This window comes from Rhinoderma darwinii, chromosome 7 (genome assembly GCF_050947455.1).
Source record: "Rhinoderma darwinii isolate aRhiDar2 chromosome 7, aRhiDar2.hap1, whole genome shotgun sequence".
NCBI lineage: Eukaryota > Metazoa > Chordata > Amphibia > Anura > Rhinodermatidae > Rhinoderma > Rhinoderma darwinii.
The window spans coordinates 131,601,463-131,620,529 of record NC_134693.1 but is presented as its reverse complement, the minus strand read 5'-3'; the positions used below and the strand labels follow the sequence as shown (position 1 = coordinate 131,620,529).

The 19,067-nt window shown below is 45.1% G+C and overlaps 1 protein-coding gene across 1 annotated transcript in view; it reads right to left on the bottom strand.

Moving 5' to 3' along the window:
- GXYLT2 (glucoside xylosyltransferase 2) overlaps nt 1-7,688 on the bottom strand; it is a 36,986-nt gene extending 29,298 nt beyond the window's left edge. The window contains exon 1 of the mRNA XM_075834046.1: nt 7,304-7,688. Within this exon, the coding sequence (XP_075690161.1) occupies nt 7,304-7,566 (263 nt within the window). The 5' untranslated portion in view covers nt 7,567-7,688. The remainder of the gene's footprint in view (nt 1-7,303) is intronic.
- Nucleotides 7,689-19,067: the final 11,379 nt, after the last annotated feature.

Sequence of the window (19,067 nt, the reverse complement as noted above, 5' to 3'; positions counted from 1 at the left end):
AGAGTAATGTCATGCGGCTCGGAGCCATTTATACTACCAGTGTACTCTTATGTGGCATTGGACCCCCTAATGTACCAGGAACCAGGTGTGACTTAAACCTCTGTACCCTCTATAGTTATACCCATGCTTCTAGAGGCGTCTAGTGGCCACCTGTTTCCGCTCTTTTGGACAGCTCTTGGCTGAATGATCATTAGGCTGACAGCTATATTAGGCCTACTTTAGAGTCAGCACAGGCAATTCATATCACTTCAGCCTGTCTCTTCTAGTCAGAGAATTTGATGACTGACAATCCGCAATCCTATGATCTGCAGCTCCTGCTACAACAAACCCCCGCTGAATACGGGATAGATAACTTATTCTACTAGAGATGGGGGAATCTGTGTCATGTCTACTGATGTAACACTCCGGAGACCGCAACATATTAGCAAGACAAGCACAAGAGGCCAATAGAGAATAGATTCTCGGAATACTGATATATTATATTCATCAGAACTGGTTTTCTGCCTTGAAATCTCTACAGTAAAATTTGTGTTTCTGCTCTTTACTTATAAAGCTGTCAAAACCCACAAATCCTTTTTAACCAGCGCATTAAACGAAACGCGGAGCCGTGTACAGTTCTACATTATATCGCTTGCCAAACCCTACAGAGACATGGCACACGCAGCCAGCTCGGTAACAATGTGTAATTGAAACTTAAAAGTATCTGAACAGCAACAACGCAGGAAATTCCCATTTATTTTCTCCAGGTCGGCTGACACCATCCGCCGTAATGTACATTTAACACTTCTATTAGAATTTAACTTGTTCAGCTGCTTTATTCTCAAACCTACAGCCAATATAACCCTACAGCTAACCTCAAGGATATTTCCCATATAAAACGTACTTGTAATGCTATATAAAACAAAAAATAGCACTTCGTTATAAAATGGCCAATTTAGCGATAGTCTAAGCTTCATATTAAAGATTCCAAGTATAACAAAACACATAAGCACGTGGAGTTTCGCCAACAATATTATAATCCAGCACAACGGGTAAATATTGCTCTTGGCAAGACACAATCTTTCAATCCCGTCTCGGACACTTCTCTCGTGCTGCACCTATATACTGGAATGCACTACCTTGAACTAGCTTTTCAAGGGACTTTCTGTTTTATATAAATCTAGCTAAATCATCTTATAATGAAAAGCTATACAGCGTTCTAATATACTTTGGGTTTTAATTTCCACAGTCGTATGCATTGGCCTATAGGATAGAATGTGTCTTATACTATCCGCAATTGCGGATAGTATGCAGACTGTAATACACGGTCGTGTGCGTGAGGCAGGGGCGTAACTAGGAAAGACTGGGCCCTATAGCAAACTTTTGACTGGGTCCCCCCTCCGCTGGGTATCACACAACCCCTCCCCCCACCTTGTAGATAGTGCCTCCCTATAGATTCCACCACACAGTGCCCTCCTATAGATAGCACCATACACAGCCCCCTTTAGATAACGCCTTACACAGCCCCCTTTAGATAACGCCTTACAGCCCCAAATCCCCCTGTAGATAGCGCCATATAGCCCCCCTGTAGATAACGTCTTACAGCCCCAAATACCCCCTGTAGATAACGGCATACAGCCCCCTCTAGATAATGCCATACAGCCCCCCTGTAGATTACGCCATACAGCCCCCCTGTAGATAACACCATACAGCCCCCCTGTGGATAACACCATACAGAACCCCCCTGTAGATAACGCCAGACAGACCCCCCTGTAGATAACGCCAGACAGACCCCCCTGTAGATAACGCCAGACAGACCCCCTTGTAGATAATGCCATATAGCCCCTAAAAAAAAACGGCCTATAGTTTGTCCTACAAAAGAGATGTATCCCCTATCCAGGGGATACATGTGTGATCGCTGGCAGTGATAAGGAGAACGGGGGACCGAAAGTCCCCTGAAGTTCTCCATGACAAACCTCTGACTTCTAGCGTCTGCGCAGTTCAATAAAAATGAAAGGAGCGCTGGACACGCATGCGCACAATGCGCAAGTCATTTCTATGGAGCTGCCGACAGACCCCGGAGGTCTGAGGTTTGTCATGGAGAACTTCTGGGGACTTTCGGGCCCCCGTTCTTCTTATCGCTGCCAGCGATCACACCTGTATCCCCTATCCTGTGGATAGGGGATGCATGTCTTTTGTAGGAACAACCCCTTCAGTGGCGTGGCGCTGTAGCAGCTGCTAGCGGAGCCTCCGGCCACTGGGGGGGCGTGCCGGCGGGCGGCACGGGCCCCCTCATTCTGCGGGGCCCCTGTAGTTACGCCATTGGCGTGAGGCCTAATTCTCATACAAAGATACAGATACACATTTGCAGACAGAACTTCAGCTTCAAATAATTATCAGACAGCAGATGACATAAGCGGCACCAACTCTGCGCCAATGAACCATAGTGCCATTGAGCCTTAGTGTAGGAGTATACATGTAACTATAATAATACATTGTTATAATAACCACAAAATAAAACCTGATAAATGAGCAGCGAACGCCGGCCAAATGTTTATTACGCAACCGAGAAGCCCGGATAACTGACTACAGATTAGAATATAAAACCATTCCCAGCACAGCACAAAGCTGGAGCAAAAATTAAATTACAGCTTGACCCTTCCACCAAAGCTTTGGGTGTACACATAGCGAATGCATCACATCTGCCAAACTCTGACTGTTCTTTGTTTCTCATCTTTATTGGGCCAAATCTGCAAAAAGTCTTCGAACGTGCCGAGAGACCAGGTTCTAATCGTAGCGGCGACCATGTATGAGACATTGGGGCACATTTATCATATGCAATCAGGGTGAGGTTTAAGTTGGTGAAGGACCATGAGCAAAATTTGGTGGAGGGCCCTCATCCCACCTCGGGGACTTGGACCCCACTACAAAAGAGGTGCCCGCCATCAAGAAGGGTGGGTCTAAGGCCTCCATGGTCCCCAAGGTTGCACCATGTGCAGGGGCATAACAATATAGTAGCGGGCCCTTTGCTGGTCCCCCTTTTCCCAATGAGACCTCCCTCCAGATCACAGATTAAAAAATGTAATTAAAAAATATTTACTCACCGTTTATATTCTCCCTTTCTTTATAGGGGCCTCCTGACCTGGATCACTCGTGCCTGCCACCTTAAGCGCCGGCAAGTCTGTGCCGCGGCACATAAAAGGTCTTCACACCGGGCCTCATCAGGACGTTATACGCGGAGAAGCACACAACATCCGGACGCTGGACACTGTGTGTTGCATCGCAAACAAGGTCCTGACGCGGTCTAAGGTCAGTACCTTGTATCTGCCGCGGCACAGACCTTTTCCGGTGCCTGATGTGGAAGTCCAGGGAACTGAGACAGGACCCCTGCGGGCCCTCCTTTCCCTCAAGGCCCGCACACTCCCCACAACCGTGATCGTTACACAACTGCCCATGTGCCCGTCCTGTAATCAGGACCTGTATGCAATGAGCCAGGTGGAGAAGTGGTATAATGAGGGAGAACTACCAAGTGTCGAAAAATGCATGAAGGTAGGAGTCAGCGAAATGTTTTGTGGTAAAATAATGGCGTACAAGTACACCAGGCTCATCTTTATGACCAACCGCTACACCAACGCCTCTAATCTGTGCCAGTCACTGCACTGGTTGCCCATCCCCTTCCGAATAAAATTCAAACTTATTACTCTCACCCACAAAGCTCTCCACAGTGCTGCACCTCTTTACATCTCCTCCCTCATCTCTGTCTACCACCCTACTCGGGCTCTACGTTCTGCCAACGACCTTAGATTAAAATCCTCCATAATCCGAACCTCCCACTACCGTCTCCAGGATTTCTCTCGTGCTGCACCCGTCCTCTGGAATGTGCTACCCCGGACAATCAAATTAATTCCCAATATCCACAGTTTTAAACGTGCCCTGAAAACACATCTATTTAGACAGGCCTATAACATTCCCTAATCTGACTCCTTTCCATGGCCCTCCTTCTAGATTAGTCATCAGAATAAGATTCCCTCACACTCCTTCTCTTCATGTCCGTCATACACGGATACTGGCTGGTGACCGGCTCATGCAGCTTTATGTTACCACCGCATGTGTATAAAAATGGCCGGACTATTGTACAGAACAAACACTGTTACACTTTGTGTCTCCCTTATGTCCTCATAGATTGTAAGCTCTTGCGAGCAGGGTCCTCACTCCCCAGGTTTGAATTGTAAATGAACTTTGTCACTATGTAATGTCTGATATTGTTTGTTTCATGTTCCCTCTAAATTGTAAAGTGCTGCGTAATATGTTGGCGCTATATAAATAAAGATTATTATTATTATTATTAATAACCATGATGTGGTGTAAGGAAGAGATGGGTGTTTAATATGCTGTGCGTTGCGCCAAATGTAATAAGGGTTGAAGGTCGTTCCTATAACACTATTTATAAATATAGCCGCCATTGTGGCAGAAAAACGGCACAATTACTGTACAGGAACTTAAAATGGACCGGTCACTTTAAACCCAGCATCCTATCTGTGGGCGCAATGTGATAGTGAGGAAAGGGTGCTGCGCAGATTAAATACGTTGTAAATGTGGGCTATGTTGTGAGTCCAGGGGGGTCTCATTCAATCATCGATAGTCTTCCTAGTATCCACTTTCCTAGGAGTATTGCGCTATAAGAGGCTGGGACCTCAGAATCGTGATTGGGCTACCTAACTCTCCTAAGTGGCTTCGGCATAAAGGCAATAGTTACTATACATCCATTGATTGAGAACAAAAGGTCATAATATACAATTTACTGACAGGCTTTACTGCTTCTACTTGACGCTGTGAGGAAACGTGTAATGCTTGGCAGGGGCGTACATACCATAGAGACAGACTTTGCAACTGCTATGGGGCCCTTGGAAAGAGGAGCCCAGTTCTGGTTGGTCCTATACCATTTGCTACTGGGTGGAATGAACCTGTGCGGGGGTCCTATCTCCAGAGGGGGTAGGAAATTGTCCCAAGGGTCATAAAAAGGGCTTTGAGGCCCTTCTGTCCTGAATGGGAAAAATTGCCAAAATTGGCCACCTAAATGGCATGGGGAATTCTAATCTTTGCTATGATGCCCCTTGTTTTCTATGTACGTCACTGATGCTTGGTATAAATGCTAGAGCCCTGGCAACGATTCACAGAGCCCATGAAACTCCTTGGCATATAGCTATAATGCTAGTTCTGCACACTGTTTAGTTAACCCTTCCCTGAGAGTCTCAGCGCAGAGACATCTGTGTTGGTTTCTCCGCACAGATGTGGATGGAGCTGCCCTGGCTCAGCCCCGCGAGAAATATCACAGCGAACTGAACTTTATGTCAGAGCCCAACTTTTTACTGTCGATTAAATTAAAACTTGTGCTTCTATTAAAATTATGGCACTGCTGAGACGTATAAACTAATACATTAACGCTTAGATCAAGCGAATCACTCACTAAATGCAGCCGTAATCATTCTCTGTACAGCAATTTAACATCAAGAGTACAAAGAATACGTCACGGCTCTGGCGGCTGGCAGGAGGCATATATTAACAAAATTTTACACATACTGCTGAGATGTGGGGATCTTTAAGTCAGGGAGAACTAGAAGTCTCATGAGACCTGGAAGTCAATACTGCCATCTATAATTCCACCCTATGCAGATGGTTGTCTGCCTTAAAGTTACAGGATAGCAGTAAGATTCAAAATTAAAGGAGCACATCCGGCAAAAAGTATACACTGTGTTATGCCTATAGCGGAGCCTAAGGGGGCGGTGCATGACACAAATACAGCAATGAGAGAATACCTGTGTCATGCTCCGCCCCCTCAAGTCATGGACTAGGCATAACACAATCTAAGTTTTGCCTAGTGTGCTCCTAAGGGGACAGGTCACCTCTCCTGACATGTCTACTTTAGTAAATAATTGTTTTTTAAATACAATTCTGGAGCATCTTTTCTAAGAACGCTGCATTGTGCCATTCCTCTGTTATTCCTCACAGAAATGTATGAATAAATTAACAACTGGATATTACCAGTCCCCTTGTCAAATGGGGTCTGTACCTGCATTGATTGGACAGTGTCAGTCTGTGTAGGGACAGATCCACAACTGGTAACATCCAGTTGTCAATTTAGTCATACATTTCTCGGAGGAGTAAAAGAGGAATGGCATAACTCCGAGTTCCACGAAAAGAAGCTCCAGAATTGTTATTCTATGGGGAATACAATTATTTACTAAAACAGACACGTCAGGAGAGGTGACAGGTCCTCTTTAAGGCCAGCAGGGCTACACCTACACTAGTCCCGAAACTGCACGATACAATTGAAGTCATGGCTTTCCTCTCCTTGAATTGCACAGATATCAATGGCAAGAGGTCAATACCAGACTGTAATGTTAGTACAATTGTGTTAAGTAGCAGCCAAATGCAACCTTGGTGCAATCCAATATGGGGGTCATACCAAGTCGCTTATACTGGAAATTCAAGACATTGCTAAATGACTCAAAATCCCCATTGAGTCCAGGCCTAAAAAGGATTTTTATTCTTGGTTATAGTCTGACATGTGATTGGCCCATGTCAGAAGGTAACATAGGTGAGAAACCATCAGCAGGTAGCACCACCGATTCCCAAAATGAAGAATCAGTGGGCCACAGTTATGCACTTGTACCCCTTCAGCACTTTCCAGAAATTAGAATCTGTTTCTTTGGAGGCATCATTGATGTCAACAGATCTCACGGCCGACAGTGTCGCTCAAACCATCAAGTCATGGAGATCTTCTGCAAGCACCAAAGGGTGTATGACCAAATCACTGCAGCCCCTTCATTCTGGGAACCAGTTACAGCTCACTGTCCACTACCCCTGACATGGGTCATTGATATGTCAGGAGATGGCTAAAAGTGGAAAATCCCTTGAACAGAACATTATATTGTTTAAGAAATATACCGTCACATTTTACAGGATAGTAAAGAGTTACATAATATAGAAAGGAGAAGAACTCAAAAGAGGCAAGTTCTACATAAAGTTTGCATGCCCTCCATCCCATATATTCATGTGATAGTCTAGACCCCCCTCCAAATCCCAAAACACCAGGTTACTTGGATCCCTTTTTGACCATAAGTTCTCAAGGAGCAATGTAAGTGGATACATTCAATATCATAAAGTAAATAAATAAATGTCATAAAAAATAAACAAATAACTACATAAATAAATAAACCATTATTCACTCCAGGAACTACATCTGTCAACCATTATGGAAAGTACATGCCATGTAACAAGATGTTCTGCAGCAGCTGTACCTCTATCTACAGGTTCTTTTTACCTAATTTTAGCAGGACTCCCCTTTGCATTGCCTTTCTTCTTTTTCACTCTGGGCTCTCTTTTTGGCTTGTGCTCCTCTATGGCTCTGAAGTGCCTAGGGGTAGTAGTAGTAGTGGGCTGCACCTTATATCCAGGGGGGGCTGGAAGTTTGGTTCTCCTGGTTCCTTTAACAGGGGGCTCCTCTGTATTCCCCAGGAAAAGATACAGGACCAGAAGCCCCCCCAGGCAGAGCAGGCTGGCCAGGAGCTTGCAATGGATCCTCATGGTCACTTGGGGTCTCTCTTGCAGATCATACTGGGGGGGAGGTCACCCCTTGGGGATCATCCTTGCAGGCAGCATTGTGAGATCTTCCACAGGGAGCTCCGGGGCTGCAGGCACCACGTATCCGATTGTCAAGGCAGGGGGAGGGAGGAAGAGGAGACACAGAAGTGGGAGGGATATTACCGTAAAGTGTGGAGCTCAAGCTCCCTCTGTTCATTATAACACGTTCTACACACGCTGAGGACCGGCAGTCCCTGCTCTGACCTGCAGAGGGCGCGCTGACGACCTGATACTTTGTATCAATACTCTTCTCTATACTTTACATTTGCAATACTCCCATTAATAGGAGTACTAAAGACCATTCACACCATAAATCACCAGTACATGTGTCCCGATTTAATTAGCTCTTGTTTTAGTTATATCTGTATCTGGGAAAGTTGGGTGACAACCCAAAATGTCTTTAAGCATAGGGCTACATGATGACTTTGCAGGTAAGTCGCTTTTTCATGCAACTTTTATTATTCCCAATGAGGAGCCAGTTGTTTGCAACTATCACAATATTTTTAAACTAAACTTTCAAAAAAACATTTGACATCAATGGAGCTCGGAATTTATTACTTTTCTGAGGATTAAATTACCATCTGACCCAGTGTGACTGAACTCACTGAACTTTACGCCTATCATTACCTCCTTCGTGCAACTCCTGAAATTGTGGCAACATTATGAAATCGTTTTTTCAGGTCGTTGCCATCTGATTAAGAAGGTGATATTTCCTAAACTACTTTATCCTATTCAAACACTCCAGTTATTACTTAATTACAACTACACAAAATCGCATCAGTCTTTTTAAACTACAGCAACACAAATCGCTGGGCGGCTTTAATCTGCCTAACCTTCAATTATACAGCTTGGCAGCTAATGCCCGCTACCTATGTCACTGGTTACGCAGGGTACCACGTTTTGCCAATACAGACTTAGACGCTCACTGTTACCCTCACATCACGAGCCCCACATGCCCTGTGGTGCCGCTAACAGCCGTTATGGCTGCTACAGCGGTAGCAACGCCACATTCAATAGTATCTGCGTCCTCAGGACGCAGATACTATTGAACGCTATGGCAGAGCGGGGAGGTAGCTCCCTACTCTGCCATCTACTAGGCTACAGGCCACGTACAGCCTGTCAGGCACAGGGACGGGATCCCTGCTTAGGCCGGCGTGATGACGTCACTGGATCACGCCGGCCTACGAAGGATCCCGTCGGCGTTGATTCGCTCCGTTCCACGCGGGAACGGTGCCTAGGTGAGTATGAATTTTTTTTGTTTTATTTGTTTGCGGGTCGCTATATGGCGCTATCTACAGAAGGGGGGTCGTTATATGGCGCTATCTACAGGAGGGGGCTGTATGGCGCTATCTACGGGAGGGGGGTCACTATATGGCTCTATCTACAGGGGGCTGCATGGCACTACAGGGGGGGCTGTATGGTGCTATCTACATGGGGGAGCTGTATGGCGCTATCTACAGGGGGGCTGCATGGCGGTATCTACAGGGGGGCTGTATGGCGCTATCTACATGGGGAGCTGTATGGCGCTATCTACAGGGGGGCTGCATGGTGCTATCTACAGGGGGCTGCATGGCGCTATCTACATAGGGGGGCTGCATGGCGCTATCTACAGGGGGCTGCATGGCGCTATCTACAGGGGGCTACATGGTGCTATCTACAGGGGGCTGCATGGCGCTATCTACATAGGGGGGCTGCATGGCGCTATCTACAGGGGGGCTGCATGGCGCTATCTACAGGGGGGCTGTATGGCGCTATCTACAAGGTGGAGGTGGGGGGCATTATCTACAAGTGGGGTGTAACACTGTCTAAAGGGAGAGCTGTATAGCACTGTCTATAGGGGGCTGTATATCTACAAGGGTGGCTGTGTGTGGCACTGAGGGAAGGGGGGCCCAGTCAAAAGCTTGCTATGGGGGCCAGTCTTTCCTAGTTATGCCCCTGATCTACAGGATCACAATCAATTTATGCTATCTTTTACAGAGGCCTATATCAAATTCACAGCATTGCGGGTTCTCAATTTGTCTACTTACCGGCCCACAGCTTTATATCAAAGACCCTAGAAGAGCCGCTTTTGTCTGTTTGTTTTTCGCTTTGCTGTCTTGTCTTTGTGTTTGTGTAACTTTGCATGGAATTTAATACTTAAAATGTCATTGCCATTTGTTTTTGGGACTGGTTTCCCTACATATTCCACTACTTTTGATTCCATTGGCTATTATTATTTTCTTTCTTTTTGATGTCTGGGAGGCTAACTCTTAAAATTATTCTTATGTCTCTGTAAAAGTTTTTATACAGTTTGATTTTATTGCACTGCCTGCAATATTTGAGATATTGTGAGATGTTTTATATGCTGTTTTATATTCTAATAAAAATTGTTGATAAAGAAAAAAAAAGACCCTAGCGGAATCTCTAGTCTCCTATATTAATCTATTTCTAAAGAAGGCGTAGGTTTGTTAGACCTTCTATAGAGTGGGACAAGCTCGCTACAGGTCCTGCCAAGGGATATTCCTAATCTTGACGTAGATGGGCCGTTTTTTTACGCGGCCGTTTTTCAAAATGGCCGCGCAAAAAAATGGCCGCGAAAAAGAAGTTCAGTTCACTTTTTGGGTCTTTTTGGAGCCGTTTTTCATAGACTCTATTAAAAACAGCTGACGTATGGCGACATCATAGCGGGGTAGGGGAAGTATGGAGCGGGCTCACGGGCTGTATGTTACAGCCGATACTTCACGGTAACGAGCGGGATCACGCTCAGGGCTTAATAGAAGCCTGTCAGAAAGACGATATACTGCAACGCATTAGTATTGCAGTATATAGTGCAAGCGATCCAATAGCGGGACTAATAAAAAAAAGTAAAACTCAGTTAAAGTTTTTTTATGTACAAAAAACATAAAATATTAAAAGTTAAAAAAAAATCATTTTCCTATTTTCTCCTTAAAGCATTGTAAGAAAATAAATAAATAAACAGAAGTGATATCGCTGCATCCGTAAAAGTCTAAACTATTACAATATATCATTATTTAACCCGAGCGTGTGCGCCGTAAAACGAAAAATATGTAAACGCCAGAATCGCTATTTTTTGGTCACCTCATCTCCCTCAAAACATGGAATAAAAAGTGATCAAAACCAAAAAGGTAGCCTTAAAACGTACAGCCCGCAAAAAATAAGCCTTTATGCCGCTTAATCGACGGAAAAATCAAAAAGTTACGGCTTTGGCGGACAAAATAAGTTTTATTTTTTACAGTTTGTTTTTTCCTTGTAAAAGTAGTAAAATATAGAAAAGACTATATAAATTTGGTATTGCCGTAATCTTATTGACCCGCAGAATAAAGTTAACATGTCGTTTTAATTGCCTGGTGAATTGCGTAAAAAAGAAGAGCAAAAAAAAAATGCTGTTTTTCTCATTTTCTACCCCACAAATAATTTTTTCCCCGTTTCCTAGTACATTATATAGTCAAATAATGTCCCGCAATTTGTATTAAGCCCTCATAGGACTATAGCGAAGGAAAAATTTAAAAGTTATGGCTTTTTGAAAGTTGGGGAGGAAAAAAATGAAATTGAAAAATGGCTGCAGCGGGAAGGGGTTAAAGGGGATTTCTCATCATAGACAACACTTTGGAGTCTGATCAGGTGATAATTCCGCGTCCGGCTCCAAACACCCCCGGCAAACAGCTGATTTTGCTGGAGGGAGCCACCGCTGGCCAGACATTTCCTGCCAAATAATACATAAACGGCTCGAGTCCGCAAGGGCAGGGATCTCCCTTTTTGAAAAGCCTACGTTCTGGCTCATAGAGAGGGGTCCTGCGCGGGGTTGTCTTCATGAGACGACGTCTTTAATCTTGGAGCTTCATAGCAAAATTTGGAGTTGATCTCTCCTTTAGCCACGGCATCGCAGGGCCACATACATACATAAACGCATATTCAGGGCTGAGCTGCAATACCAGACACAGTCCATGAGTGGCGCTGTTTCTGGGAAAAAGCAGACCCTATATACTGTATCTATACCTTTTTGCTGTTCGCATTGCATGCATCCTGACGGCCCCTCCTCTCAAGAGCCGTAGAAAGGCATCGCATACACCGCCAGGTTGCGGATATATGTTATGAATAAGCAATAGCGGATCCCCATGGGTTTGTTTATCGCGGCCACCCGTGGTCCCCCAAAGAATGAAGCCACAATAGAAGCGGTCTACGGGGGGCTGTGTGTGTGGCACACCATCTACGGGGGGGGGGGGGGAGGTGGGCTGTGTGTGTGTGTGGCACTAACTACAAGGGGCAGCAATATGTTCAGGGGCATTATAATTCCCCATAATCTTCCAGATACTACGTATGACCCTATAGTCGTACATTACACATATACTGTAGATAAACGACGTTATCATGAACCTCCACTATCAGTGGTTACCACATGTACAGCGATAGCACTACTGCCAGTCATATACTGCGGAGATAACCATACTCTATTACTGGGCATGACTCGCAGACTCATTACTATCTCTGGAAGATAAATGCTGGGCTGGGATTACCCGCTATAATACTGCGAAGATTTGATGGCCAATAATCAGGCCTCACGCATAGAGCATATACAGGTGTACGGAGCCTGTACGGGGACACTCAGTATATATTCTGCATTATACACCACTGTATTCTCCCCACAAGCGGAGCTGGAAGAAAACCTTGTATTCTCCCCACAAGCGGAGCTGGAAGAAAACCTCATGGAATTGGCATGCAATGGGAAAAATTTTATATGAATCCAAAAAAAAACAAAAAACTCTTCATGCCACCATATGAGGCATGGAGAGGTACAGTATGGACCCATAGATTTCTACAGGTGTTGCATAATGGATCCGTACAGCACTGATTTGTAATAAAGCAGTGTGCATGATCTCATGCTGATATTGAATAGTTGCACAAGATGTTTTCCGTATTTTTTAATAGGACACGCACTGTACCTTTAAAACATTTATTACAGTCCGACATTGAAAAGCCGGTCATTACTATACTGAAATATAAGCTGTTAGCACGCAGCGATCACCACAACCTGAGCGATCCACTCCGGCTTTTTCCATCAGCAGACATAGGGGACATTCGGGCTGCCCCCATACAAATTAGATTGTCAGCGGATCCCGGAGGAGTTCAGGCAATCTGCTAACGATCATCTAATGTGTATGGTCAATGAGACTCCATGTGCTCTTTTTTCTTTAAAAAAAAATGATGTGATTGAAATGTAACATTATACTATGAAATTGCTATTTAAAGAAGACCTGCCAAGTTCGGGCCTGTTCACATCACCGTTGGCTTTCCGTTCCGGGGTTCCGTCGGAGGTGTCCGTCGGGTAAACCCCGCAAAGGAAAGTGAAAGTTAAACCACAGCCTCCGTTTCAGTCACCAATGGTGACGGAAACATCGCTAATGGTTTCCGTTCGTGGCCATTCCGGTAGGTTTCCGTTTTAACGATGGAATCAATAGTGGAGTCGACTCCGGAAACCATTAGCGATGTTTCCGTCACCATTGATATCAATGGTGACTGAAACGGAGGCTGTGGTTTCACTTTCACTTTCCGTTGCGGGGTTCACCCGACGGAAACCTCCGACGGAAACCCGGAACGGAAAGCCAACGGTGATGTGAACAGGCCCTAAGGCTTCGTTCACATCTGCGCTAGGGCTCCGTTCCGACGTTCCGTTGGAGCTTTCCGTCGGAACGGAGCCCTGACAGACAGAAACCATGTGAGCCCTAACGCAGATGTGAACGAAGCCTAATAAATACTTAGGCCTAGTTCAGACTGAGTTTTTTGTAGGAAGATAAAACTGCCTCATAGTTCCTTCAGTTATTTTGAGGCAGGTTTTTAAATGCCAGCATTGTTTTAACGCTTTTTTTCCCGCGTTTTTCTTTACCCGCGGCCGTTGAATCTAATGCAAGGACTGCAGGCAAGAAACGCCACAAAAAAGCTCAGAGACAAGTGCCGCAGGTTTTCTCTGCCTCCCATTGATTTCAATGGGAGGTCAGAGGCGGAAACTGTTTAAAGAAAGAGCATGCCACTTTTTTCTCAAGCGGCTGAAAGGCTCCCGGAAAAAAAACACCCCTGCCGGTTTGGGACGGTTCTTGGCGCTGATTCCGACACGGTTTCCGCATCAAAATCAGCTCCAAAAAACTTAGTGCATATTGCCCGTTATATTACCCCTATAGAATCACAATTCTGGAGCATCTTTTCTTAGAACTCTACGTTGTGCCGTTCCTCTGTTATTCCTCCTAGAAATATATGAATACATTGACACCTGGGTGTTACCTGTTGGGGTCGTTTCCCTACACAGACTGACAAAGTCCAATCAGTGCAGTGTAGTAATAGTAACGCCCAGTTTTTAATTTATTCATAAATTTCTAGGAGGAATAACAGAGGAATGGCAATAGGGAGAATTCTAAGAAAAGATGTTCCAGAATTGTTATTTCATGGGGAATCCAAGTATTAAGTAAAATATACATGTCGGGAGAGGTAACAGGTCCTCTTTAGGCATTTTTTTTCTTTTAATTTTTAAGTACGTTCACAAAATCTAAATTATCCTTTAAGGGTTTTCTCTTGGACTAAACAGATTATACTGCAGTTTAGAAAACAGAATGTGTCGGAAAACATGACCGCTGTCACATCCATGTGTCTGATGACTGTAGACGATCTAGTAATTGCCTTCAGCGTTGATAGTAGTAAACAACGGCAACGCTCGATACGGAAAAGCTGCTCTGCTGAGACTCGTCCTGTCACCGGCCTGTGCTGTTCTGGATTCTATCAACATGCGGATTTTCTTATGTGAATGACACAATGTCAATTCCCAAACCCAAAGAAACTTACTCCCAGTTCTTCTTAAAGGGAAAAAGAATAATCGCCTCCACCATGTTTGTTTATTAGGGATTTGCATATTAAGCAAAATAACCCAAATGACTCACTGTACTTGTGACAGCGGAATCAAATTCCTGGTGGGCTGTTCCTCTCAGCTCCGTGAACAGAATACAGATGCTGTTTACAATGCCTGTACTCTGTTATAGGATTTTTCAATGAATGACTTCTATGGTAATTCTCATCTCTGGGACTCCCACCTATTTGGAGTATGGAGGTGTCTGGTCCCTGTTCCTGTTGGAGAAGTGGTCATGCGTGGGTGATCACTCTTTATTATATTCTATGGGAGATATACGGAAATAGCGCAACGCTCTCCCATAGAGTATAATAGAGGGAGACTGCATGTGAATGCCCATATACAGAGACGTAGCCATTGGGAGTTTAAAGATACCAGCTGCATGTAGGCCCTGGTCACATTGGGAGACTTCAGAATTGTATATGGTAGGTTAGGGGGGGGGGGGGCTGTTACATATTTTGCATTAGTGCCCATGAGCATCAAGTAAAGCACAGGAGGAATTGGTGCTTGACAAACCAATTTCCTTTCCATGATCGTTGGGTTGAGCCCCCACTCTTGTGTTGGAACCCCCTAAACCCTGCGGACAGGTGTTCAATGCACAGGTTTTCACCACCCATTATAATAAGTGATATGGCCACCCAAGACTGGGCCTCTTATCTTAAGGGGCCTCATACCAGCCACATGGCCTTCCTCTATGGTATACACTCTTTTGCTTAGGACGTATCCAGAGCAGTGACCAAAGCAGAGCTCTTCTCTTACTAATTATCTGCATTTCCCTTTAAATAAAAAAATAAAATCAGGGATAAAAATACTATTCGACTGTTTCTTAGTTATTTCTGGGCAAGCTGGGTGACAAGCAATATGGTCATGACTACAGTTCTACCACGGTTGTCACCCATGGTTATAGTTATGCACCAATGGTAAATCTGTAATACGGTAATACAAAAGTGGAAGGTTTAATGCTGCATAACGAGGCCATTCAGGAGTCAGGGAAAGCAATACAGACTGACGGCATACCTGGATATCTAAGGGTATGTTCACACGGCGGGGGTCCGTAACGGCTGAAATTACGGGGATGTTTCAGCCTGAAAACATCCCCGTAATTTCAGCCGTACCGGCATGTGCGGGCGCTTGAACGCCGCGTTAATTACGGCCGTAATTAGCGCTGCTATTCATTGGAGTCAATGAATAGCGGCTCCAATTACGGCCAAAGAAGTGACAGGTCACTTCTTTGACGCGGGCGTCTATTTGCGCGCCGTCATTTGACAGCGGCGCGTAAATATACGCCTCGTGTGAACAGACAAACGTCTGCCCATTGCTTTCAATGGGCAGATGTTTGTCAGCGCTATTGAGGCGCTATTTTCAGACGTAATTCGGGGCAAAAACGCCCGAATTACGTCCGTATATAGGCCGTGTGAACATACCCTAAGGCTGGATTCACACGAGCACATTACGTCCGTAAAGGACGGAACGTATTTCGGCCGCAAGTCCCGGACTGAACACTGCAGGGAGCCGGGCTCCTAGCATCATAGTTATGTACGACGCTAGGAGTCCCTGCCTCGCTGCAGGACAACTGTCCCGTACTGTAATCATGTTTTCAGTACGGGACAGTAGTTCCACGGAGAGGCAGAGACTCCTAGCGTCGTACATAACTATGATGCTAGGAGCCCGGCTCCCTGCAGTGTGTTCGGTCCGGGACTTGCGGCCGAAATAGGTTCCGTCCTTTACGGACGTAACATGCTCGTGTAAATCCAGCCTAACACTGAATATGCTCCTATGATCCAGATCATATTAGATAAAAGCACCACCTATAGCACATAAAGTGTGAGCACTGCTTTTATTCTGATGAGGACAGTGCTATGATGCAGACTGCAATGGGTTTACCACTGCACATAACTTTCTATTTCCAACAATGTAAGGGCCTTAGGGTAAATTTACCCTAAGATCTTGCACAACAGGTCACATACTGGAAGTCAATGAATAGCATTTCTACCTCCATCATGTTCAATCTCTCTGCTTACAACAGCTCTGTCTGGTGCATTCAGCATTACGCAAAGTTATGTGCCAATCAGGTCCCTTGGAAATAACAACAGGACCAGATTATAGGTCCAGTGGTAAAAGGGGCAATGGCCCCCTCTAATACCTAGGAGCCTCCACCACCCAGTTCTCTCTTGCCCTTCCAATGCCTCCACTTTTTTGGAAGATGGAAGACAATATCATACCTCCCAACTTTCAAGTTTCACAAAGAGGGCAAATTTGGGGAAAATTTTTTTCTTTTAAGTCACGCCTCTAATCCCACCCAATCCCCACCCATACACACCTTGTTCAGCCCACACAGTATCATGCTCCCATAGTGCCTCCCACACAGTATAATACCAAATAGCTGCCTCACACAGTATAATGCCCCCATAGCTGCCACCATACAGTATATTGCCCCATAGATGCACCCATAGAGTATAAGGCAAACACAGATGCCCCCATACAGTATAATGCCCACACAGATTCTCCCATGCAGTATAATGCCCATACAAATGCCCATGCAGCATAATGCCCAAACAAATTTCCCCATACAGAATAATGCCCCATAGCTGCCCCATACAGTATAATGCCCCTATACTGTATAATGCCCACACCGATGCCCCTATACAGTATATTTCCCCATAGCTGCCCCATACAGCTTAATGCCCCAAACCTGCCCCCATACAGCATGATGCCCATATCTGCCCCCATACAGCATAATGCCCCATATCTGCCCCATACAGTATAATGCCTCCCTAGATGCCCTTATACAGTATAATGCCATCTTAGCTGCCCTAGTGCCAGTGCCCTTGTAGATAGTGACACAGTGCCCATGTAGATAGTGCCCATGTAGATAGCACCACAGTGTCCCCAGTAGATAGTGCCCCTATATAGTGCCACAGTGTCCATATAGATAGTGCCACACCCCCCTTGAAGATAGTGCCACCCCCTGTAGATAGCGCCATTGGGACTTCCTCTAGGAGCGGAATCTCCAGCCAGAGCATAGGCCGGGGATTCCGTTCCTAGAGGGAAGCCCTGATGTCACTGTCCATATTTGGACAGTGACGTCAGTGGTTACTCCTTGAGCGGAATCCCCATTGCCGAATCTGGCCGGGGATTACGCTCCAGGAGGAGTCCCTGACGTCAATGTCCATATATGGACAGTGACCTGAGGGGTTTCTTCTAGGAGCGGAATCCCCGGCCAGATCATCGGCAACCGGGATTCCGCTCAAACAGTAGCCCGAGCACAGCGCTTAAAGTAGCGCTGTGCCCGGGGAGTCCTCGGTGGGCGGAGGAGCTCCCTCTGTTTCTCCGTTCTGAACTAATTCTGAAGCAGGGAGCTGATGGTTCCCTGCTTCAGAATTGTGTTCAACTGTATCTACGTCCTGAGGACGCAGATACAGTTGACAGCAGGACATACCCCCTGCCGCCCGGGACAGCGGGACACCGCCTGGAATACGGGACTGTCCCGTTTAATCCGGGACGGTTGGGAGTTGTGACTATATGATGGATTGTGCAAAAAAGTATACCACTTGGTGTAAGTTTTAAAAAAAAAAATGGGAGCCTATGGGTGACGTAAGCCATTGTATGGCATATGTCACAGGTATACTTTTAATATATACGTCATTGAGTTTCAATATTCTTTCAAGACGTATACGTTAAATGGATACCATTATAGTCTATGGGCGACTTAACAGATTCCTAATAGAGGCTTCCGCCGCACTCTACAATGGTATCCGTTTAACGTATACATCATGAAGTATGTTAAAAGTCAATGACGTAAATTATGACAACCATATCATACAGCAAAATAATTTTTTTTTACCATGCAACCATTTATAAAACCTGATATAAAACAAAGTCTGCTGACCCATAAATTCATATGGAATTAGAGCGCGCTTGTCCCGTACGTGAACCTTGAAACCTGAAACAAGCTCATAAAGTGAAAAACGATAAAAACCTACACGCGGGGTAGAAAAGGCCTCTTTGGCTTTAAAACAGAAATATGAATCCCTGAAACATCTGGATTGCTTAGAGAACTCCACCAGGGGTTTCTGCAGCTCAAATCATTTCATGAGCCGCACGGCGGTCGTTCAGCTGTCGCCGACTAAATCACGTCTTTAAGCTGATGAGAGGAATAAGGCGCGTGCTCGCTCGCTATCTGAATATTTACATGGCAGAAAGAGATATTTATATTTATTTTCCTCACTGGAAATGATACGGATTTGAATCTTTTTTATTGCAGGCCCAAAGTGAAGCCTGCTCTAAATTATTCCCAGAAATGAACGTCAGGCAGAAATATGACTGCGCTGTGATTCTAGACTACAGTAACCTGGCGTGAACCCTAGCTGAAGCTCGACATTTGGCTCTTAAGTGGATTTATTACCGTAGAGGGGGCACTTTTTTTTTTTTTTTTTTTTTAAAGTAATGTTGGAAATATCAAATCACAGGATATAAAGTCACAAGATGCGGGATTACATTCCATGCTCAATGTGAACCTTTATCCTCTTTCAATAAGTTGTCTTTATTACATATG